Source organism: Drosophila willistoni (assembly GCF_018902025.1).
Source record: "Drosophila willistoni isolate 14030-0811.24 chromosome 2L unlocalized genomic scaffold, UCI_dwil_1.1 Seg196, whole genome shotgun sequence".
In the NCBI taxonomy this organism is placed as follows: Eukaryota; Metazoa; Arthropoda; class Insecta; order Diptera; family Drosophilidae; genus Drosophila; species Drosophila willistoni.
The window spans coordinates 5721427-5745888 of record NW_025814048.1 but is presented as its reverse complement, the minus strand read 5'-3'; the positions used below and the strand labels follow the sequence as shown (position 1 = coordinate 5745888).

Genomic DNA, 24462 nt, shown 5'->3' with positions numbered 1-24462 from the left:
GTTTATATGCCATTGCTATTAAGATAACATTATTAAAATCTGTAACTTTAAAAACTAAAAGATATAAGTCAGAATGGTATCCATATCATGTCTTTTAAGTACCTACATAAGTATATGGTATATAACTTTTGTTTTTCTTCTTTGTTTATATAACTATAATTACCATATTTACGGTTCGTCATCTGAATACAAAAACCCAACAAATTACTGAACATTTTTTTCATTAAATGAATTGGAAATCGAGAAAATGAAAACTAAAATCCGAAAGCCGAAAAAGTCATAAATTCGTGGCCACCACTATATATGCTATACATGGAAGTACAATATCCTAGGATATGACGTATATAACTACAGTTTGTGACTTGCCTAGTTTATATTTATAGTGATTGGAAGTTGTTCCAAAAGAAATTATCCCAATAAATTTTTCGCCTTAAGATGTGCATATGAATCGATGGATAAAGAGAACAAGCCTTCCACAAGAACAAATTTAATATTTAATATTTTCATTACATATACGCGAATCTCCATCCGATTTCCCCAACCAAAGTCTACCAATGAAATGAAACGCTCTCTCCATACACTCAAGTAAAATAGACCATTTATTGTAGTTATATTTTCTGTATGAGTTGTGTTTTTGTCTATAGAATTCGTTTTGCACAATAAATTACATTTAACAGCTATAGTTTTTGTTCATACAATTATACTTATATACACATATGTATTTGAAAGAGGTCAAAGGGGGGTGGTGGGGCGGTAATAATACGGGACAGTCGCTTTACAACATCAAACAGTTTTCAAACATTGAATCATTTATTGGGGGGGTCGGGCCTTTCATTAATAGTTAACTACTCCGTAAACTCGTTTCCAGTTGGAAATGAAAACAAAAAGGTTAAAACAAAAATTACAAATTTAAAGTTCAGTCTCTTTAGATTCATTGTTTTGCCAAATTTGCTAAAAATCTTGCCTAGTAAAAAGGAACAGCATAAAAGCTGAGATTTCACTCCTTAAACAGAATTCTCCTCGAGTCCTTGCTGTTAATTTGTTGTTTTGGGGAGAACGGAAAAAGTATTATTAAGAAGAAATTAAATTTTACTTGCCAATTTACCTTCATAAGTGGGCTAATGGCTCTGGGCATTACACTTAGAGTACTACCCGATGTGGTATTATTACAGCCCGATGTGGGTAGCATATGTAAAGCATTATTGGAACCACGATGTACAGCTAGGGACGCATGTTGACCCACTAGGGTGGTGGTGGTGGCTGAACTGACGCAGGATTCGCGCTTTCCGCGGCCATAGTAGCTGGTCAGTGGGCTGGTAATGAGATTTGATGAGTGAACTAGTTCAATTGCACCACTATGGTCATTGAACTAGTTCGAATTGAGCTCTTAAAATTACTTATCAAGCTTCAAAAATTATGTATAATGATAAATTGTTTATACTTTTTAATTATCATGGATTCCTTAGCATACAACTAAAAAAGTGACTTTTAAATATAAAAACAAAAATGAACTAGTTCCTTAAACTAAACCCTGGAAAAAGTTTAAGAAGCATTCCGAATTAAACGAAAAAATATGATAGTTAATTAGTTAGGCTTATCTACGTAAGAGAAAACTGAAAAGAATAAGTTCTAATTCCGCATAACAGGTTTTAGTGAAAAAAAAACTAAAAAGAACTAGTTCAAAATGTTTAAACTTTCAAAAAGTAACAACAAACAAAGTAAATTTAGTCATGCTAATTATATGGTTAGTTGGAATTATAGGAAAATGTATGACTAACTTAAGTAAATTAATTCAATGCAACTATATTTGAAATGGAACTATTTCCTATACTCATCAACATTAAATGCATTCATGCTTTTGAGTATAAATATTACAAATTATAGGGAAATAAAGTGGAACTAGTTCTATGATCACAATCAAAATAAGAAATAAAACGAAACAAATGCTTAAATGATGAATTGATATAGTTTTACAGACAGCTCGATAGACTTAGTTCGCTTTAAGAATACATGTTTCTTAATAGTTGGCAACTTTTCATAATTTTTGCCACGAACTAGTTCTATCCGAACGTATTAAGAAAGTACTTTAACTAGTTTCCAAAGTTGCCACAACATACCGCATGCTTTCAGCTCGCGGAGAGCCACCACCCTTAGAGAAACTTTTGGTTGTGTAGCTAAACAAAACATGTCAAAAGTTATTAAGGATTTAAGGCATTCTTCCGAATAATGTGAGAGAGTGTGTGTATATATTTATATAGTATATTCTACCTACCGTCGATTCTGATTGAGCTGAATGTTTCGCGTGTCCCGCCATGTTGAGATGTGATGTCTTAAAGCATTTCGCACTTCCGAGTTGAGAAAACAATAGAAAAGCGAAACGGAAAAGCCCTAACAGAACACAGAGAAAACATAAGAACAAACAAACAAGATGATTGAGATGGGTGGTGAGGGGATTGGGGGGATCCATCACCTACCTGTGTACTCAGTAATACAGCACGTAGTACGGCGAACATGTGACCCATCAGACCAGATTCAGATGGCCCCGCCAAAACCACCAGGTAGGTGATACCAAAGAGTGGGATGAGAACCAGCAAAGCTTTAGCAGCTTTGCGATATTGACGAGTTTCCACGGTATTGGCCGAACGTAACTTGGTGATGAGGACCTGGGGAGGGGGGCAAACAAAAAAAGGAATTGAAAAAAGAAATGGGTGGCATATAATTGGCTTTGTTTCTCCTTCCACTTACCCACATGATGCGCAGCAGGAAGGTTAAATTGATGATGAGTACCAAACAGACAGGACCCTGGAATATCCAATCCACATTGGTCTCCTCCATCCAGGGGCAATTGATGTCATACTAGTATGACAAGATGCAAAGTGACAGACAGAGAGATTTTAAATATATAAAGACTCACCTTTTCTGTGTGCAAAGAGACTGTCAGACTTTTGGCAACCGCCCACGTGATGACAAACAAGGCTGGACCACCTGGTGAGCGAGAGACGACGCAGACAATGTTAATTGCTAGAGGCTTACCTTTTTTTTCTGGCCTTAACCTTTATCACTTACCCCAGCCAATGGAGGCATAAATGTTAAAGCGTATATTGTCACCAGAGAAAGTCTTGACCACCAGCATATATAGATATAAACCCTCGACAAGCATCCAAAAGAAATTAGTCAAAGTAAAGAAATGAAATAAGGTCACCAAACCTATGCAACTAGCCAAACCACTGCGTATGGAAATCTGCAAAGAGATCAAGTTGAAAGCAAACAGTTGAAAGCATTGATGGTGTGGATATATTTTGCATTTATTACCTGCACAGATAACAGTAGAATCCAAAATAAAGCTGACATTATATAGGTGAAGAACAAATTGGCATGAATTGTATTCCTCAGACAACGTAACTCTCTATAGAAAATTAAAGTTAAGCATTTAATTAGAAATATTTCAAGTAAGGCGATAGAAATCTGAAGATTTATTTGACTGTGAAGACCTCGAAAATTAAAATCAATTTGTATTTGTAATTATAATTCTTAAATTCTAATATTTCTGTTTCTATTTGGTATACCATTTGACTTGTTCTATTTATTTTAAACTAAGGTCGAAAACGTTTTCTTACTGCATATTAAATGCAGTGCTGGCCACGAATTTAAGACGTCTTGTGTTCTCGGTACTTAGGTCTGATTTTCTATACTCCCAAGTCACTTAATTTACAATTCTTTAAGTGGTTTAATTGTTATTGTATTACTATAATAAGTCCTAAAAAGCTTTGATGTTTTTTCTTCTAGGTGTAAATAAAGAAAGACTGACAATAATTAAAATATGTTTTTCCGAGACTCTTGTAATAAAGTCTAAGAGCACTGAAATTTGTAAATCTGGGGACATCTCTATTTTCATGAGAATTTATGGAATATAAAATATGAAAAATACTAAAAATAATTTGTTTTAACATTATGTTCTTATGTACTAGACAAGCTATGTTTCGTTATAACAATGTCTAATTCTTTAAAGATATTTAAGAGATACGCGGATGATTCCGCCTTTTCCAGTCTTTTTACCTTACTAATGGTAAGTTAAACCTATAAAATATGGGGAATATTTCGATATAGATGGAAAATACTAAACAATGAAATTATCTATTACAAATACCTATTTAGTTTAATAAAGTATATTTTGTTGTTTTGACTGATATTCTATTAAATGGTAAGTAAACTGCTTTTACTTTCCCATAATATACAAGATTTATAACTAATTCTATTCAGATATTGAAGGGAAAAGCAGATGGATACGGTTTAAGCCCATCTACAGAGAATAAGAATGGAAAGGGCAGATAGACCTTAAAGTTCCAAGTAGGTAAGGAAGAAAATTGTTAAATTTTCTACTTGAAATATTTCAATTTTTGTTCAATCTATTGATAATTTTTTATTTAAAGCAATTTATATCTACGCATTTCTCAGTAAATAGACCACTGCAAATCTAATCCTAAACCTATAAAGCCTATTATATTCAATCAAATCCAACTTTTCCAGACCAACTAAAGTTTTATTGATATTTTTATACTCACTTGAAATAGGCGAATACAATGAGGGCCAATGTGAGAGAGACCAAACTGATGGTATAGCCAATATAATAGATTATTGTTGGTAGCTCCACAATGACCTCAAACTCGGGGACCGTCTCCGGTGCAGGTAAATGCATGCAGGCATCATAATTTGTATATTTCTCCCAAGTGCCATTCGCATGACAAAATCGTGTGGCATTTTCTGTTGTTAGAGGGCACGGAAAAAGGGTTAACCATAATTATTTATACCCCATGTATATGTATATATATATGATTACTCACTGCTGCTATCATAGTGAATGCCCTGCAACTCATCCATACATTGCAGGACCGCCAATGTGCCACGTGCAGTGCGTGGCCAACAGAGAATAGAATCAAATTGTGTTAGGCAATGGTCACTCAAATTGCCATAGGTCGTTGCCTCCAAATGCTCCTGCATCAGGCATTGAAACTCCACACTTTGATTGATTTCATCGAGATTGCTAAACGACGACGACGGCGAGGATGAGGCGGATGAGGATGAGGATGACCACAGCGAATCGATATCGATGCTACTCGTATTTAATGGATCGCCAACGGCAGCTTGGGGTTTGTGGTTAGTCATTGCTAGCTGTTACAAGTTGGTTTTTGGCGTTGGTTATACAGGGTCACACTGTAGACATGCTGCGGCCACTCCTGGGGGGGTTACACAAATGTCAAAGGTTACAACAAAATATTTAAAGCAATTGAAAATACAAATATGTAAGCCATTTGGGACAAACAGTTTCATTGAAACTTTATAGAAATTGTAAATACATTTGGGAATTTTCACAGACTGATAGGGGAAGAGAGAAAAAAAGAAGAGAGGGAGAGTGTGTACAAGAAAGAGGGAGTCTCTTTTATGCTTGAATTATTAAATGAAACAATTAAAGTTAATAACTTTTTACACAAAGGGAGTTTACTCATTGAAGTTTGTGGCAGGTTCTTTATCGATTGAATCACTTATTTTCCCTCATTTCCCTCAAATTGATAAAAGAAAAACTGTCCTTAATTAACTTTATGGTTTTTAATAAAGTCTGAAAATATAATTTCTCACTAGTTTCTTTGCATTCAAGAAATTTTCCATTTTATTGGTACATAATATTTGCCAATATCTAATAAAGTTCCTGTCTCTCCTCCCTCCACATCGAACGTATGTATTTTCATTGATTGCTTTAGAGCACTGCACAATGCACAATTTCCAGGCCAAACTTCGATGGGGCAGTGCTGTATGCTTTTGCCTGCATTGACCCTTACCTCGCCTCCTACTTCAATATGCTTTCTAACCATGGCATAGATTCCACCCACCTCCTCCTACACAACGTCACTCATTCGCCCACACACACACACTTGCTCGAGTCCATACCGCAGTTTGTGTGTGTTAATTGCGTTGGTGGTGTGTTCCTTACTAGCCACCGAGCACCCTAGCGTTTGTCTATTGCCTGACATTGGTTGCGGTTTAAAGTACCGTGAATTCATGGCAGAAACAAATTGGTATGCCAGCTTTAACGTTCTCGCAAAAGGGTCGTGCATATATTAACTCTACTGGTGGGGGGGTCACGACTTCAGTGTACCCCTTTCTTTTTTTACTTGGGGATGAGGATTTTAATTCAACCGGTAGCACCAAAAAAGGGGACGAGTTGCCACATTTAAACCACTTGCAAGCAGTGCAAACATTGAAATTTTTGTTCGTTTCCTTTTTTTTCAATTTACCAAAGCTGCACAGCACTTTCGCTTTATATTGAAGTTATTAAATAAATAAAGTATTCCGTTGAAACACGGAATCTTTAAAACACTCAAGTTCCATGGCCGAATTCTCCGAAAACTCCGGGACAAGAGCGGGGGGCTTAAAGACAATTTAAAACCAGATTTTATTTATACTTTGGTTTCTCCGAAAATATTGCTCATAAGTTTATCAGCTCAAGGGCCTCACTTTGCTAAATGTGGCTTTATATCCCAAACCCAAGGCCCTTAATTTGGCCCAGTTAATTTCATAGTTAGTCCATTACAATTTACTTTTCGAATTTATGAACAGTTTCAACAGTTTAAGTGAATAACCAAAGTAATTCATTATTTATTTAATTTGGTTGAACATCTAAGGGAAAACGAATTGAAATCAACTTTTTTCTAGTCATTTATTAATAATAGAACCTTTTTGGCGATTTGCATTTTCTCTTGGGATGAAAAAAAAATTTCAATAAATATGGTGGCGTTGCCACTATTACCCAATTTTAGCGTTATTTAGCTTGAAATTAGAGAGCGCCCAGAGCTTGTAGAAGTTTGCGCATCACTGTTAGATTTTTATTCGCGCGTATTGCTCGTTTCGCTCGTAAATATTTCCTTTTAATTTATATTTTTGAGTGTGCTAAGTTGCAAGAAACTGCAATAAAATGAGTGTGCCATAAAGATCAAGCAATTAGCTTTCGAATGCTGCTATTTGTATTGAAATCGGATTCCTGATTGTTGAATTTTATGTGTTTATTAGATTTACTTGAAAGAAGAAGCAGCAGCAAATGCTGCAGCGAATGCTGCTCATTCTATGCTAAGGATTGTGTGTGTGTGTGTGTGTAAGTGAAAAGCGATCAAAGCTCTGCTCTGGGTTTATCTTCTTAAGTGAGGGAGTCAAGCGTCGCAGTCACTGCCATTACCGACAGAAGAGAAATAGAGTTGAGCCTCACTGTCGCCGCGCAGTCTGCTTCAATAGGAATTGTGAGTGTGTTTGTGAAAAGTGACAGCCGATGTGCTTGTGTGAGCGAAATTATTGACGTCGCAGTCGCAGTAGCCGTCACTACTGCTAAGCAAATGCAAAAGAAATAAGCCAAAAACAAAATATGAAATGTGTATTGATCGTGTGTGTGCGTGTGAGTAAAACGGTATCAAAGCTCTGGTTGGTTTTTTTTTAAGATATAGTGAGTGAATAGATTGACGCAAAGCGAAAGAAATGAATGAAACGAGTGAGTTAATTTCAGAATAAAACCTTCAAAGGAACAGGAAAAAAGGGAAATTTTAAATTGGAAACACGCAACTACTAAGGTAAGTAATTTTTATTTTTATCTCTTTATTTGTTTGCTTCAAACAAATTTTGTTTAGTAAATTTAGGACATTGGGAAAGATTTCAATATTACTATATATTTGATTTTTATTCTAAGCCCCAACAAAAAATACCTATTTTAGATATAAAACTTAATGATTATATGGTAAACTTCCTTTCCTCTAACTTTCCTTTCTATTAATACTCATAAATCCCAAGACAAATATTTCTAAACTAAACCAATTTGTGAATTTTATCGATTTAGTTTTCAACCTGTTGTTGGTGAGTTTTATACCCTTTTGCACCCCAAACGGTTATAGGGTATGCCTAGGAGTTGTAGTGCCATAAAAATTCATTAAATATTTGCCATCAAAGGCAGACAGAGGAGCATCCTTCGCCTGAAAACCACACACGCATCACAGAAATTCCTCAAACCAAAAAAAAACACAAGAGCAGAGAAAAAGTGTGGACCCAAATCAAGATTTCCTGGTATAGAAATTAGCTATGGCAATTATGTGGCCAGAAAAAGGGCGTGGCCAGAACGAAAAGAAAAAAAAATCAAAACACAATGAGGAAGTCAAAGTGAAAGCATCAAACTGGAACTGAAATCTCACATTTATGTCCTGATAATAAATGGCATAAATGATGCATCATTACATTAATGCACGAGCATAAAATGAGGCAAAGGCAACCGACAAACACACACATACACACACACACGCATATTGATGTAAACAGATAATAAATATGTAGATGGGGTAGACCAGAAGGCTTCCTCCCACCATCCCTTCTCCACCAGCGACCCAACAGTGAGTGCAATAAATAAGTGAACGGGAAAACGGAAGTGGTTCGAGCTGAATTTATGAAAATGCTTCTAGGAAAACGCTGAGCGTAAAAGGTTCCCTTTCAGTTTATACCAACTATAAAGTCAGAGATGAAAAAAAACAAGGCATTAATTTGCCCTCGATTTATTATTCTCAAACATTAGCGTTAAGTGATGACAAGGGAAAAGAGTTCAACATTGGCCTTTACCTTCCGCCCCCCAACCCACCCTCCAACTAAGAAAAACCCCATAGGTGGGATTCTGAAATGGTTATCTGCTGAGTTAAATTGGTTTACGCATCTTTCAATCAATAAAGATTTTGTATTTGGCAGTGAAAAATGTTGTTAAACCTCTTTTTATGCAATAGTTTTCCTTCCTCTATTTTAGTTGGATTTCTTATTGATTTTTTATTGGAATAGTAAAAATTTTGATACCCAAAGGAAGGAAATAACCCATAATAAACATTTGAATTTGTTTTCCTTACTTCCAGACCATTATCGGAAATGGCTTTGATTGGAAATATTTATGTAGTTGGCATCTCTTTTTTCCAATTTTCAGTGTTTTTTCTGGATGGTATCACTTATTCGTATTAACCGAAAACTAACATCTGAAGGAAATCGTAACTTAGAATTTTTTTAGTTTCTATTTGTAAGTGCTTTTATAACTGATTTCAAGTTGAAGTAAGTTTAAGTAAATAATATAAATTTCAAACCTAAAGTTATAAGTGACTGCTTCTATTTGTTTATCTTGACTTGATCCTTTCTATTGAGGAGTTAGCTCCTCAATAATGACATTTATTACTATTTGTACTTAATATGTACTTACTTACATCGTGTGATCGCTCTTATTACGTAGGGCACTTCCCTTTGTACTGTATTCTAGAATTATTCAGAACTCTCTTAAAAATCATTTTAGAGGCAAAACTACCTTTTTGATTTAGAGATTTTTAAAAAACATCGAAATCTGTTGCTATTTTTGATCTTTGATCTGTTGATCATTCTCGGACATATTTTGAAAATACTTAAACTTCATTGGGTTAACTCACTTATTTTTACAAACCTGAAACAAAAAACTAAAAGAGCTTGGAAAAATTAATATACATATAATAAAGCTAACATAATTTTAAATTTGGTGTATGTATTTTTGGCTATGACAGTTGTACTTAATCTGACATAATCTACAAAACTTTGCAAATTTCTTAAAGAAATTTAGTTTATGTCTATACTTTGGGTCATAAGAAATAAATAATCAGTCATCCATGTAAAATATCCTATCACATCGTCGTATCTATTTTAAAATATGCTTAAAAATGCAATCAAAATTGTTTATTTTAAAGTTATTGTGTTAATAATTTAATAAATGTCGAAATCGTCAAGACTGTTTGCCAAAATGTTAAGTTAAAATTGTTCACGCGACTGTGTGAACAGCAGAGATTGAAGTACGGGATTTTTCCCTAAGGAGAATACGGCCACACTGAGAGGCGTGACGAGCAGTTCTCCTGTATATTGTCATTCATTGAAGGTTGTGAATTGCCTTTTGCCTCTGTATTTTCCATAATTTTCACCTGTTTTCTTTCCGTTATACGTGTGTGTTTTCTTATCTGATAAAAGAACAAGTTTACATTTTCCGGCCGTCTACAAACACTCCTTCTAATGGTAAGCAGATTTTGAAAGAGCAACTCCTTAATATATTTTATCTATACTAAGATTGAATGATAAACTAGTTTAACCCTTGACCCATAACTGACTCTAAAACATATAATAAGATAACTTTTTCAATTTTAATTATTTTTTGTTGTTACTGTCTCTTTATTTTAACAGTTGTAAATATGTAAATATCCAAAAAACCTAAATTGAACTGAACTAGACTCCATTTAAACAGAAGGAATTTGGCATATGTATAAGTCTAAAAAATACTTCATTTTGATTCACATTCATTTGCTCAACTAAAGTGAACCAAATAAATTCGTTAGCTTCTTTTATTTAAGACCGAGAGTGTTGCTTTACTTTTAGTTACTAACTGTTTTGCGCCTTGGTTGCTTTCGTTTTATTTTTCATTTCATTTTATACATATTGCTCATTCTTTTGTTTTCTTTATGTCTGGCCTAACACATAAATTAGCGCCATATACTTGTAAGGCAGAAACGAGTAGATTATTACTTAGGCGCACACACACACACACTCGGAGTGAGAGAGAGAGAGAGAGAAGCAAGAGAAAATGGCCAAACTCTGCGAAGTTTTTGTTAAGTATGTAAGTACATAAAGCCAGTTGAAAGAGCCAAGAGAAAGAAGCAAAGGGGAAGATAGCATTGTAAATTGTTACACATACGCCAAGTTGGCCAACTTAAACAGTCAACAATTTAATTCAAGAAAAGACACAGCGAAACTGGAAAAGGGAAAAATGTAGAAAATACGATCCTTAGCAGAGCGTTGCGTTAATTGCCTCATAAATTTGACTGGCTCCTAAAAACTGCCTAATTTTTGGCGTCCTCAAATTATGACCATAAACTGCTAATTGCATATTTGATTTCAATTAAGGCATACAAAAAAAAACAACAACAAAAAACATTACCAGAAGATGAATAAAACCCAGAAGCAACTGTCAATGCAAATTTAGTTTGACACAAATCTCATTTGGTTGGGGGGCGGTGGTCATCCAGAGGGAGGGAAAATTTGATGATGAATCTCCCAACTGCCGAAGCTGCTGCCTGTCTGTCATAAAATATTTGTTCACAGCAACAACCAAAAGAGCAAACAAAAAAAGAAAAAAAAACAGGAATGGACATATAAATATAGACATAGATAGATATAGATATATAGATGAAGATAGACAAATAAAATGCAGAGAGCTGAGTATAGAAAAAAAAAGGAAATACCATTTATGTATGTATGTGTAGTATCTATACACTTTTACTCCGCCCTTCACTACCTCCCTCCCCCACCGTACTCACTTACTATTTATATCCATGCTCTATCTGTACACGCTATTATAGAAGATTGTATCTAATCTCATGCGATTGCACACAATGGATTTGCCCAAAGGCGACATAGGAAAAACATACAATTGCAAAAAAAAAGAGCAGCAGCAGCAGGAGGATAAAGATGCGGAGGATATCCTTGTAGGTTTCCTTTTTTTTTCGTTGTTGTCATTGCCGTTGTTGTTGCTTTGATACTTGTGCTACATGTGCGAAATGTTCTTGCAATTTCCGGGCTCTGGCACTAATGCTTATAAATGTTTACGCTTTCCCCATACCCATCCCCCCTTTTCCTCCACGCCTCATGCAATTGCCGAGGATTTCTTTAGAGAATTTCGAGAAGCAAACTCAAACAAACATTAAAAACAGCAGACAAAAAAATGAAGTGAAAATGAAAAACTCATCATAATCCAAAGAGCAAAATTTATGCTTATTCTTTAGAAAATCTTCTCTTTGGTTTTTAATACCCTGCAACCTAAAAAGGGTCGCCAGGTTAAAGCTTTCATTTACTTTACCCCTTTATGGTTCTTAATGAGCATCAATTACCAAGTCGATAACCACCTTAATCTCTGACAAAACGAGCTAAAGTTACCTAAATTGAGATTAAATTTAATTTTCCCTTTGAAAATTCTATTTGGTTTGCCATGAAATGTTCGGAAATTATAATACAGAGTGATATTTTATGAGATTTCTTTTTGGCAACAGTTAGTTGACATTTTTAGCGATCTTCAGCTCAAACATCCAAAGTTGTTATTAGAAAAATGAATGTCCTAAGACAAGTTGTTTAGTTACTGATGATTTTGCATTAAAATAATAAAAGGTTTGATGTAATTATTTGTTTAATTTTACGTTTTAGCAAATTACTAGACATGTTTTATCAGACACAACATGGTTACCACATAGTCCAGTTCGAAAAGCGAAAACAAAATGTATGATGCTTTAATACAAAATTATGTGTTAAAACATGAACAAAAACATTGGTTTTTTAATGACACCTTAGTTTTTTTAAAAATCGCGTAGTTTCCTTGTATTTTGCAAAAAAAAAACAACAAATATTTTCCTGAAGTGGCAACATTCACGTGTTGTTGGCGTGTATCAAAATGTAAGCCCGCTATTTCAAATTTCAATTTTGTTTTCTTAAGAAAAATCGAATTTCTGAGTAATTTTTCGCTATGTCTATAATTATTAAGCTCTATAAATGCAGGTAAAATTAATTGATAGACAATGACAACCCTATCAAACCCAACTAACTACGTTCAAAAAAATGAAATCACTCAAAGTTCTAGTTTTTTTTTTTTGAAGCGAATTGGATTCCGCGCGGAATTTAAACTGACGGCGATTTTTGTAGCACACCTGTATAACTATTTCTATAACTGGAAAATTAAACAAAAACAAACAAACAAATGAAAAGACAAAAAACTGTTATTCAGTGGCCAAAATAAACAACAAAAACAGGCAAAGTAAAGAATCCTGTTCGTATATTGTATCCATTTATAAAACGTGACTCTCAGTTGACTATCACATTAATAGTTTTTAAATCTATTATCTTAGCAATTTTAATATATGGCACTAAAATATGGAACATCTTGGCTATGTAAGTGTGTATTAAAAAATCTCCGAATCGCCAATTCAATTATACAAAATCATATATAACTCTCGTTCCGATAGTGTGCCGATAAGAGAGAAACAGAAACTGCATAACCTCTTTGTTGCAGTACGTGAAGGAAATGTATGAATTTGAAATTTAGTTTCTCATTTAATACATGGTATACCCACATTCAAATGCTTACAACATTTATATTCTATTCACATTTTTTCTTTGTTGTTGTTATTGTTGCTGTACTTTTCATTATCGTTCTGCAGGACAGCAGCAAGAAAGGAAGAACAAAAAAAAGGCCAAGAAGTGGGAGATGAAGTTTGGAGGGGTAAAGGGGCTATTTTTAGCTCAGTTCTCATTATTGTAGCTCATTAAATTTTATATGCAGACAGCAGTCAGAGAAAGAAAGAAAGAAAGAGAGAGGGAGAGTGGGTGGCGGGCAAAGAGAGGGAAAAAACAATGAGGCCGATGCGCATTTAAAAATTCATGAGCAAGCCACATAACAACACAACACAGCGCACTGTAAAAAAAATAACGTATACGCCATGTATGTAAATAGCAAAGGACACACACACACACACACACACACACACACACACTTAGTCAATGTAAGTGGAACCTGCTGGTGCAGGAGCAGGAGAATATTCTTGTGTATTAGTAATTAAATTGTTAAATTAAACACGGGATAAAATGAAGCCGACGACGACTGGGAAAGTGTTAAAACTTTTCTGTACACGAACATAAAGGTAAAAAAAAATTTAATTTTTATAATGCGCACCTCCAACAACAATATCTTTCGATATTGGATTACACAATTTGGTCGAGCAAAAATATTCGGGGACCACAATCATCTGAAAATTTTATAATCTATCAAGTCTGTTGCCATTTCCAACTCAATTTCGAAAATAAATTCCGATGTTAAATATTTTATGTGTTTCAACGAATTTTGCCACTTTGCTGATGCTGTATTCAAATATAATTATGTATTCGTTTACGGTACACAAACTGTTCTGGCATCGATTAAGAATTGAATAAAACATTTGAAATCCAAACAGTTGTGTTTCACATACAATTTTATGGCCAACAGAAATTCTTGTAAAATTGCAAATGCAACGAATTTATTTGCCATTGCATCTGTGAATAGGAAAACATTTTTGGACCCTGAAAAATTATGCAAAGTAGGTATAAATATATATAAACATATGAACAAGATTATGCATTTCAGAGAATGTGCGGAATTTTATTTTACAAAAGTCAATGAAAGAAAACAAAAACAAAAACAATGGGCTTTGGGGAGACTCATAGTTGGTCTGATTAATTAAACTTCAATGGAATTCATTGAAGATAATCGTAACTTGTTAAATATTATTTGGATATTTATATAAAGAAATTGCTTTAATAGTTTAATGCTTGAAATACTTTTTTAAGTGCCTATTTCTTTCTATTTAAAAAAAAATTTTAAGATTATGTTGGATTTTAAGTATTTTGCTTACAATAGGTATATATACATATCGATCTTATCATAAATGGACAATAAGTAAACATTAAAAAGGTTGTAAAAAATAACTAAACCGAACGATCGAAAAAGATTCAAAGATAATAAAAATGATGAAAGAATAAGGATGAATATTTCTTAACAACTCTACAGTAGACTACATAATAGAACATAGCAATTCACACAACATTCCATGCCAACCAACAACACTTTGGCAACAAACTGCACCACCTTGGAACACAACAAAATTAAACATTGATCCAACACCTAGTAGCCGGAATAAAAAAATACCTCACCAGAAATACACAGGGCAGAATTTTGCAAAAAAGAAAACAGAAGACGCTGTGCCATACAAAGGCAAACAGAATCTAGTGGGTTATATTTGTCGCTTTAAAAAACAAGTAATTTTTTTGCTTTCGCCGATTTCATGGAAATCTCAAAGGGTAAACCAGTTCCCAATGCCCTGTCACTGCAAGGTGCTGAGTCTTGAAAGAAGAAGAATGTGCTCAAGTATATCTGCGACTCTTGACACCCTGCTTGGATTAATTTTGAGCGCACGTCACGGTCATGAGTCATGATGCTACCAACAGAGGCTAGCATCTGTCATGCTAGTCCGCTATTTTTTTATAATACTTCTGTTGAATCCTTGATCCACATAAAGGTATGAAATTGATAAATTCATTTTGTCTTTTGGTCAACAATTGGAAATTCAAGTACTAGAAGACTACGAAAAGTTTGACATTAATGCATCTGATTAATTAGTCGGTATCAATTGATGAAAAGATTTTAAAATTTTTTTTTAGCTGAAATTATGAAAAATTTGTTTTGGAAATTCGAAAAATTGTCAGAACATATTTGATTAGTTATGACTTTACTTCTTTGCATCTTGAACTTATCCACTTCTTCTTTATCTACAGTAGTTTTTTATTACATTATTATTTTTAGTGGCAGATTTAGCCTTAATCTAGATTTACTTAGAGCTATGAAATAATAATTTACAAATTTACATGTTGGGAAATCTTAAAGAATTTTCTTCGAATTTTCTTTTTGATGGAGTAAAAAAAGATATTAATTTCATATTTTTTCTGGAGTAATTTTAAACAGAGAGACTTATCACGTATATTGGATATCTTGTTTTTTTAATAAATAAAAATACCTTAAAAAATAAGTATTATATATTATTTGTTAATAATTTAATAAGAACCTTTTAGATGTAAACGCATTTAGTTTAATTTCGCGGAAATAAAATGTATTTAAGTGTGAACTTTTGTCACGATAACATCAATTATTTGAAGCAAAGCTGGCTTACTATGCGTATACGTTATTATTGGCTAAATGATAGAGGAGTCATGTGAATTGTCGGCTGATGTTACATGGCCTGTGGCAGCTAATTCGCCACTGATTATCTTGCTCGTTCCCAAAATATCTACGAGCTAAACACATTTAGTTAGTAGGTTGTTTTGGCGACCTCGACCTCGACCTTGAGCCGGCAAACAAAAGCCATGATAACAAAACCTTTGTTTCCCTTCTCGAGGTCGATGTATCTAATCTATGTTTTTGTTACATTTTCAAACTCCAAAGAAGATCTCTGTTTTTTTTTATACTTAGGTAACTTACATAATCTTTTCTTGTTATTTTTGATACACGTATTTATTGTACAGTGAGTCCAATATTAATGTTATGAAAAGATACTTATTTTAATGCTAGCAAAACTTATCTATGTATATGTGCAATAGCTGAACCTAAGTTGGCAGTCAGTTGCAATGTTGGTCATAGGACTAACTATTACTATCCTATCACACGTGATTCAAGTGTTCAGTTCCCACAATCAAACAATTCGATTGCTTGTCAATTGTAGTGGTCATCAATTAGTCTGAGCTGAGAGTGTTTGACTTGTTTGGTTATCAATCAAGTTGTTGTTGTTAGAGCTCCAACGCAGTGCATTTGATTGGACTTGGTTTTACACAAACTGACCTAGTTCTGACAGTAATGACTAGTTTTCCATCTTATTTTACTATTTAATTTTCAATTTGATAATCTACTTTTGGAAAGTAAGTTTAAATTCGACATCAGTTTACAAAATCATAATTATGATTCATGAAAACATTTCAGATTGCATGCTTAAAATATGTTTTAGATTTGCCTAAATCGTTAATAATGATTAAAGTTAATTACACCGGCCGACATGATTTTTGGTGAAGTTAACTTGAGAGGTGTTCCTAACTAATTCGGGTACGCTGATTTTGACTGCATACTGGGATTGGAAAATAGGCACTCAAATGTATACTATAAGAAATTACAAATTTTTTCTATACATTTTTAACAGAATTTATATATCCTGTTCAAGAAATATAACTCTTGTTTGCAAAAATTACTAGTAAACAGTTTTTTAGATGCATAAGTTTCCAATAATTCTTTAAAATTAAAAGGCAGCATATTCTTCGAATTCCTATTGCATACTTTTTGGTTAAAATTTTACTCATTTTGGAACCATATTCAAAGAATATATATTAATATACTAATTTGTTTCTATTATACTATAAAATATTTCAAATGGCGTCATTTTGCATAATTCCAACGCATTTTTCCGAAATCATGACGTGAAGCATAAAAACACAGACCGTGCTCATCACCCCCAACCCCCACACTTTTTCATGACTTTAAAAATGTCAGCCTGTGTTATGTATTTGTACTAATTTTGTTATTCAGTTTTTAAAACATAAATCTAAGACTGGTTACGTACTAGCAAGATATTTCAAAAGTATTAAGATAATCTAACCAATTTATATAAATTTTTTTTTTTTTTTTTTTTTGATCAGGCTTTAGGTGACAAATGTCACATAATTGTTAAATGTTCTTGTATTTTATTGTAGTTGCCCTGAAGACGGTTGCCGCTGCGCAACCGAAATATATCGGAAAATAAATAAACTCAAAAACAAGGTTTTTATTTTTATTTGAAAAAATGACCTAAAGCCTGATCCAAAAAAATTTAATATATATCAACACAAAGGTCGCAAAAACTACCACAACTAACCAATTTATTTGAAAGGCTTTATATGTAATTAATGTCTATAAATATTAGAAAATCCTTTCCAGCACTATCTTGTTTATTGCACTGACTCACTATCCATTTGTTTAACTAAACTTTTTATAGCTTACATATTATCAAGCTGTTCTGTCTGGTTTTAACTTTTTGTTAGGCCCTTGTTAGTCCATCTAGTTAAGTCTGGCATTATTTTCGTTCCTTTGTCTTCATTTGACTTGATTTCAGACTTATTGTACTGAGTTTCCTTCTTTTTTTTTCAAAAACTTTGAATGGTCTAAATTAATGTTAATTAATTACATGCCTTGAAACATTTACAACAAACCTGCGGTAATTTATTAGGGAAAAGTTTAGTTTTTAACATTGTACGTGAGAGTTTCTATACTATATACATTCCTATTCAAGTCGAATGCTTTCATAAGCTTCTCTTTTGTCGGAAAATGACAAACAATCTCTAGACAAATATCATAATTTGCAGTTGCCACTTAGGCATCCTGCCTCCTTTTGCGTGGCTTTTATACTTTCACTTCCGTTTCCCGTTTAACCGCTCACCATCTCTCACGCACTGCCTGACTTTTGTTTGACTGGTTGGGAGGCTTGAAAAGGGGTCCAGACGTGTCAGTCAGTCAGTCAGTCATCAAGATATTAAGTAGTCGCACATTCACACAAATGTCGAGTTTTATTGTCTCACCCGGCAACGACGAACGGGCCGCATACGTGAGCGATACTTATACTCATAAAAATCATCAATAACAAAAGGCAAACCACATCATGAATGGACCAAGCCAGGTTCTTGGGTCCCTTTTTGCCTGCTAAATCTGTTATTTATTAGGTCAATAAAAAGAAAAAAATTTTCGCTTTTAATGCACATTACGAAAACTGAGAAATGTGCGTGTAAAAACAAGATTTGGCAGAGATTTGCAAAAACAAACCATACCATTCACCCGCTTTCCCCTTTAACAGGAAATGCCTTTACTAGTTAAAGAAGAAGCAAAGTAAAAAAAAGGTAACCCCAAAAAGTAGGCAACAAGTTTACCTCTTGATTTGTATATCTTGTATTTTTCTATTTGGTTTTTGCTGGTTTGGCAATTAAAGGTAACTGGGCAACTGGTTAGCTGATTGGTAGCCAGGGAATGTATCGATTGCACAGAACAATAAACCAATTTCCAATCTCAACATTTCTCTCCCCTCCCTTTCCTCTCTTTCCCACTCTCTTTACTATTTCCCTCCATATGCACCATTTTTGCTGTCCTCCTTTTTTCATGATTGAGATTTTTTGCATTGTGCGTTACAATTGTTTGCCATGTAAGAGTATGAGTGTAGGTCTCCTGTGTGTGTGTGTATATGAGTGTGTGTATACTTTCAGGTGTTTTAATTAACCACAAACTTTTTTTTTTTTTTGGTTTTGCCCTTTCCACAAGCCGCTCTAAAATTCTCTGTTCACTTACCTATTTTCTCAATTTTTTTTGTTGATTTTTTTTTGTGTTGTCTTTACTTAGCCCAGTTGTAGTTTGCTTTATCGAGGTTCAAAAGGGAACTGACCACAGATTTAACACAAACATACACATACACACACAGATATATGTATATATCTACTTAGTTGGTTGATTCCTTTGTCCTCTTTCTTGCCACTTTATTTGACCCGGCTTAAATGTGTTTAACGCCTTCTAAGCTAGAAAATGATTATGGTTAAGTATTTTTATATGTGGGAATCTATTTTGCTGTTGCCTGGGTTATTGACACGCCCACATACCACACATATACACACACACTCACACGTATTCGGGCACTCACACCACAAACAAACACTGACATATATAAAATATGTGTAGAATTAAGTTTGTTATTTTGTGGTTTTATTATTTACAATTTTTAATGGAGTCACACACACACACACACGCATCATAATTTTCTATAGAAATTTTATATTTGTTTTTACTACAAAATTTATTCTACACTTTACGCAAAAATTTTTGTATAATTATATTTTTTGATCATTTATATTTTTTGGTTTTTGAAAAAGATTGAAATTCTTTTAATTTCATTAACTACTATTGCCACGAACCGTTCACTTTCAGTTGCCGTTGATAACTGACAAATATCATCTTAACAAGGCCTTCAATGAGAAGGAGCCATTCTTACCACTTTCATTCGTTCGCATCGGCTTCAGTATCAACTTCGGCAAAAACGGCAAAAAAAGGCGCGAAATGTTGTCCCTCTTCCTGGGGAAATTGAAAGCTTTTTTGAGCTTTTTTCCACCATCCACAAATCAGAGTCGTCCTGCCTGTTGCTGCTGCTGCTGCTTTATCTAAAACCTGGCAACAGGTTGTCCTTACATTGGAAACTGATTGGCAGGGGATGCTTCTTGTGAGAAGGAGGAGTGAGGAGTTTGTTTGGGGTTTTGGTTGCAATTTCCTAGGCCTAAAGGAAAACTCTGCTTATTTGATTTATGCAAATATTTGACTTGAGTATTTTGCTCTTTTTTTGTTGTTTTTTTACTTTGAATGTTTGCTTAGGTCTGGCAGAAAACTAACAAAATTCCGATTTCCATTTGCATTTGATTTTTTTTTCTTCTAGCATTTGAAGTTGTTTTTACGGGGGGGAGATAAATTTAATTGTAAATTTTGAATATACTCATAAAACAGAAGACACTTCAATTTGTGTGTGTGTGTGTGTTTGCTAATCAAATTAAACTCAAGTGAGGCTCGTGCTCTGACATTTATTGAAATGTCAATAGAAACAGGTAACAGGTGCTAGCCCAAAAAATTCCTGGAAAATAAATATATTCGCTTCAAATTAAATTGTTGACAGAAGCGCAAAAAAACAACCAAAAAAAACCTTCTATTTTACATTGTTTTAATACAATAATAAACATTTAGCCAACATGCGGGCTGCTGTATATGGCACTTGACACATGTGTGGGGTGGTGGGTGGTGGGTGACGGTTTTTTAGGGGCGTTCCAGTTTAGCGTTATCCCTATCTTCGCCTTGTTTGATTTTCAAACAAATGCTAATGTCAACTGCCACTCAAAAGCATTTAAATTTCAATTTAAAAAATGCTTTCCTCACACAACACTCTACGTCTCTCGACGTTTATTTTATATTATTTTTTTGTGTTTTTGTGAGTGCCAAAAGCAAAGACATGTTCGTTGTCCTGTATCCTCCAGACTCCTCATCTCATACACTTTTGCACCCATGTTTCTCTGTGCATATTAAAGCATTTTTCAACCTTGTCACGCATGCAAATTTAATGGCACATTTTTTAAACGTTTTACTCGACAACTTTTGTTCACCTTTTGTAACTATAATCGATTGATTAAAGGCATTCAACTTTTTCAATTTCCACTCAATAACCAAAAAGAAAAAAAAGAAAAAAGGGAAAACACTACTCATCAGAGATTGTATTTGTTGCATTGTTCTTCATTTGATTGCAAAAAGTTGTCTCTCTATTGTTACAAGGTTTAAAAATGCCTTCAATAGAAATTTTTCAATTAAAATCTTCAAATGAGATTTCAGATTACTTCGACAATAGACTGGGGCGGAGTGAAATTTGTCTTTTTTTTAGGAGAAAATAAAATTTTCTTCACATGTTGCTTATTGTTAGAGATGAGACCATAAATGAATTACTATTGAATAAGCCTTGTATGCTGAACAAGGACAATTTTTCATTGGAAAAACTGAAAATGCTAAGCTGATTCAACCATATACAAGTTTAGATTACAATTGCTTGCTTGTCTGAGTTGATGCGGCCAATTTTTTTTGACCGTAGTCAAGGCAAAAGGTATTCATATCGACCAAAACTAGACTCTGAACTTTAGCTAGAATTTTTAGCTTATTTTATACTCTGAATTGAATATATGAATTTATGGGCATTTCAATTGGTTTCACTTTAAATGCCGAACTTTGTAGGCAACTAAAGTGACCCATATTCAAGTTTTTGGCATTTCTTACCAAATAAAATTAAAATTATGTTTTAATGTTTTATTATCCTTAAAAAAATTCTTTTTATTTGCTACGTACTTCAAAATATTTCCTTGCTTCCATAAATGCTTAAGAAACTATAAGTTTAAAAAAGAAGTGGTCATTATTCGATCTGTATTTCGTGTGCGGGAATCGTAGAATTGCACTTTTTTAGGTAAACTTAAATTTTATGCATACAATGAACCAAAAGAGCGCTTCAAGCATATCATAGCTTTGGCTGATCAAAAATAACCAAAGACTAAAACAAAGGCCTGAAACTTTTGGGTGAAAATTGAATAGTAGAGTTTATAATAAAACATGAATAAACTTATTAAGTTTTATAGGTTTATATCGTTATAATTTTTACTACCTTTAGACTTTTCTTATCGTAGAATTTCTAAGTCGTTAAAAATAAGTCAGTTGCATCTCATAGATATCACTTTATTGTTTTGGCTTGTATTCTTATCTCAAATACTAATGTCATGAGTAAAATTGTGGAAAACGGCTCTGATAACTACACTGGAAAAAATGTCGCGTATGTGACCTAGAAGAATCCTTTCAAAACTATCACACAATTCGCTGAATTTGTCGATTATTTGCAGTGATGTCTTGAGCCATATATAAGTGATATTATGTCTTATATTATGTATTTTTTTACTAAACTAGGAACAAATTGAACTCAAAAAAAAATTGTTTTCCTTGACCCAAGGGCTGTTTGAAATGTTTTTCGGTATTTAAGGTTTGAACTTCAAACTTTGAAGTTTGCTTCACATGAAAAAAACTATATACCTTAAATCTACTGAAGGATTTCGAATTTCTTAAAACCCTTTCAGGATGATATTGTCACAACTCCAAAGCATAATATAAGATGTAACAATAAATCGAGAAGAAAATGTTTCCCAGCCCAGAAGAAATTTATAATTTCCTATTTCTAAGTTATGAAAAACAAAAAATGCTATTACTATTTTTAAACGATAAATGCCTCTTTGGATGTCTTGACTAATCTAATAAACATATTAGTTGCTTTTCTTTTAAAGGTTTTAATTTATATAATAATAGTACATTTAATTATTTATTGTTACTTTTCATTGTTACTTTTCATTCATGCATTATCATCACTGTCTTCTAACTCGCATCTTTAAAATTATATAAAGTCATATAAAATCAAAATTTAACACCCACAAAGATACAGACACACACACACAGAGACAGTTACCCCGTGTAGAGAACATTTAATCAAGTGCACACCTTAATGTCTCTGTGAGGCGATGAAATGATTTCATCTTTTAGCTGGCTTAGCGGTTAAGAGCATGAAGGAAATCACTGAGCATATAGACTGAAGGAAAAAAGGGGAGGCAATAAGAAGGAGAATTTAACATAAGCCAAGCAAGGAAACCAAACCAACCACATACACTCATACACCTACACTTACACCTACACCAACATTCCACACAAAGACAAGAACAATTACTTAGCAGGAGAATCTCTTCTTTCAACGCCCCCTTACCCTCCCCTTACCATACCATTTTGCTTCTACAAGCTTTTACTCATTAATTACATGGCCCAGCTAATTAAGGAAACAGTAACCGAATAGGCAAAGGATTACTCACACTCTAGAGACTTCATTTGAATATCAGCATGCTGATTCACTCCAAAAAAAAAAAAAACCAAAACAAATCATCACAATTATATAGCCAGATATCAGATGCTAGTGGTATTTTCCAAACCAAAAAAAAAAAAAGAACCGAAAATTTCTGTTTTGTCGGTCATGCCCGAATTGGCTGGGTCAACCTTCAATTGAAGCATTCAACCAACCAAAATATATATATTTTTTTTGATTATTCGTTGGCCCCTGTAGGCATATATAAACCCCATGAATGGAAAGCAAACAAAAATTTCATTCATTTTGTGGGGTGACAGTGAAAGAAAAAGTTGAACGTTGAAATGTGTAAAACAATTTTGATTTTAATTTCGATTTTCCATTTATACGTTGTGCAGGCAAATAATGTTTATAATTGTTCAGCGCCGCCGAATTTCAACAATTTTGTAAGTGCAAATTTTCGAATGGAAATGGATTTAACTACGAATTGGAATAATTTTTTGCAGGATGTAAATTCATGCTGTCGCACACCTGAGATCAATATGGGTGATGTACCACAAAAATGTCATAAATATGTTAATCAATTAAAAACGGCAAATGAGAAATATCCAGCATATGCACATTTGGTAAGCTAAATCAAAGCCTTTAGGCCAATCCACATTCATTTTGTGTGATTTTTAGTGTTATCCGGATTGCATTTATCGTGAAACTGGAGCCTTGGTCAATGGACAATTGCATATGGATAAAGTTAAGCAATTCCTTGAGCAGCATGTTCATAGAAAAGATCGTGAAATAGTGCCATATATTCTACGATCTTTTCAAACTTGCCTAAACAATAGTAAGTTCAAGTGGTTCCTCAAGAGATTAGATGACGAAGAGAAATAAGTTTCTTTCTACTTTATTTAGTTGAGGGCCATCAGAGATCCTTGAATATCAATTCGTATAAGGTTTTACCTCAGGGATGTTCACCATTTGCTGGAATGCTGTACAGTTGTGTTAATGCGGAAACATTTTTAAATTGTCCAGCACAAATGTGGAAGACTGAACGTCAATGTCAAGTGGCCAAAGAATTTGCCCATCAATGTAATCCAATGCCTCATGTACCATTGCCAAACACTTAACTAATAAACAAAACTTTCTAGAAATACTTATATTTTGTTTGTTGTTATTGGTCGTATCATCATTATTTCTCTCTTATCTGATGAAACTGATTCTGTGTGGTCATTAGCCAGCTAATTGGCCATAACATAATGCGATTTGGTCAACCTTAAAAACGACACAACAAAAAAAAAATTTCCATAAATTGTTTGATCATTCAAGGTTTAGTTCCCTTCAGATAAACATTATGAGTCAGTTGATATTT

The 24462-nt window shown here is 33.7% G+C and overlaps 2 protein-coding genes across 2 annotated transcripts; one reads left to right on the top strand and one right to left on the bottom strand.

The window, feature by feature from the left end:
- Positions 1–603: 603 nt before the first annotated feature.
- LOC6640040 (diuretic hormone receptor) lies at positions 604–19119 on the bottom strand. Its single transcript, XM_002063241.3, has 12 exons — positions 18989–19119; positions 4842–5234; positions 4563–4761; positions 3313–3406; positions 3067–3241; positions 2915–2985; positions 2746–2856; positions 2475–2663; positions 2273–2388; positions 2118–2174; positions 1106–1313; positions 604–1031 (listed from the first exon to the last, which is right to left on the bottom strand). The coding sequence occupies exons 2-12, from the start codon at positions 5161–5163 to the stop codon at positions 1005–1007; spliced, it is 1569 nt and encodes a 522-aa protein (XP_002063277.1). The 5' UTR covers positions 5164–5234; positions 18989–19119; the 3' UTR covers positions 604–1004.
- On the top strand, positions 9925–24220 carry LOC6640041. Its single transcript, XM_023174784.2, has 4 exons — positions 9925–10086; positions 23606–23725; positions 23781–23937; positions 24006–24220. Exons 1-4 carry the CDS (start codon positions 10084–10086, stop codon positions 24218–24220), a joined length of 495 nt encoding a protein of 164 aa, XP_023030552.2. The 5' UTR covers positions 9925–10083.
- Positions 24221–24462: the final 242 nt, after the last annotated feature.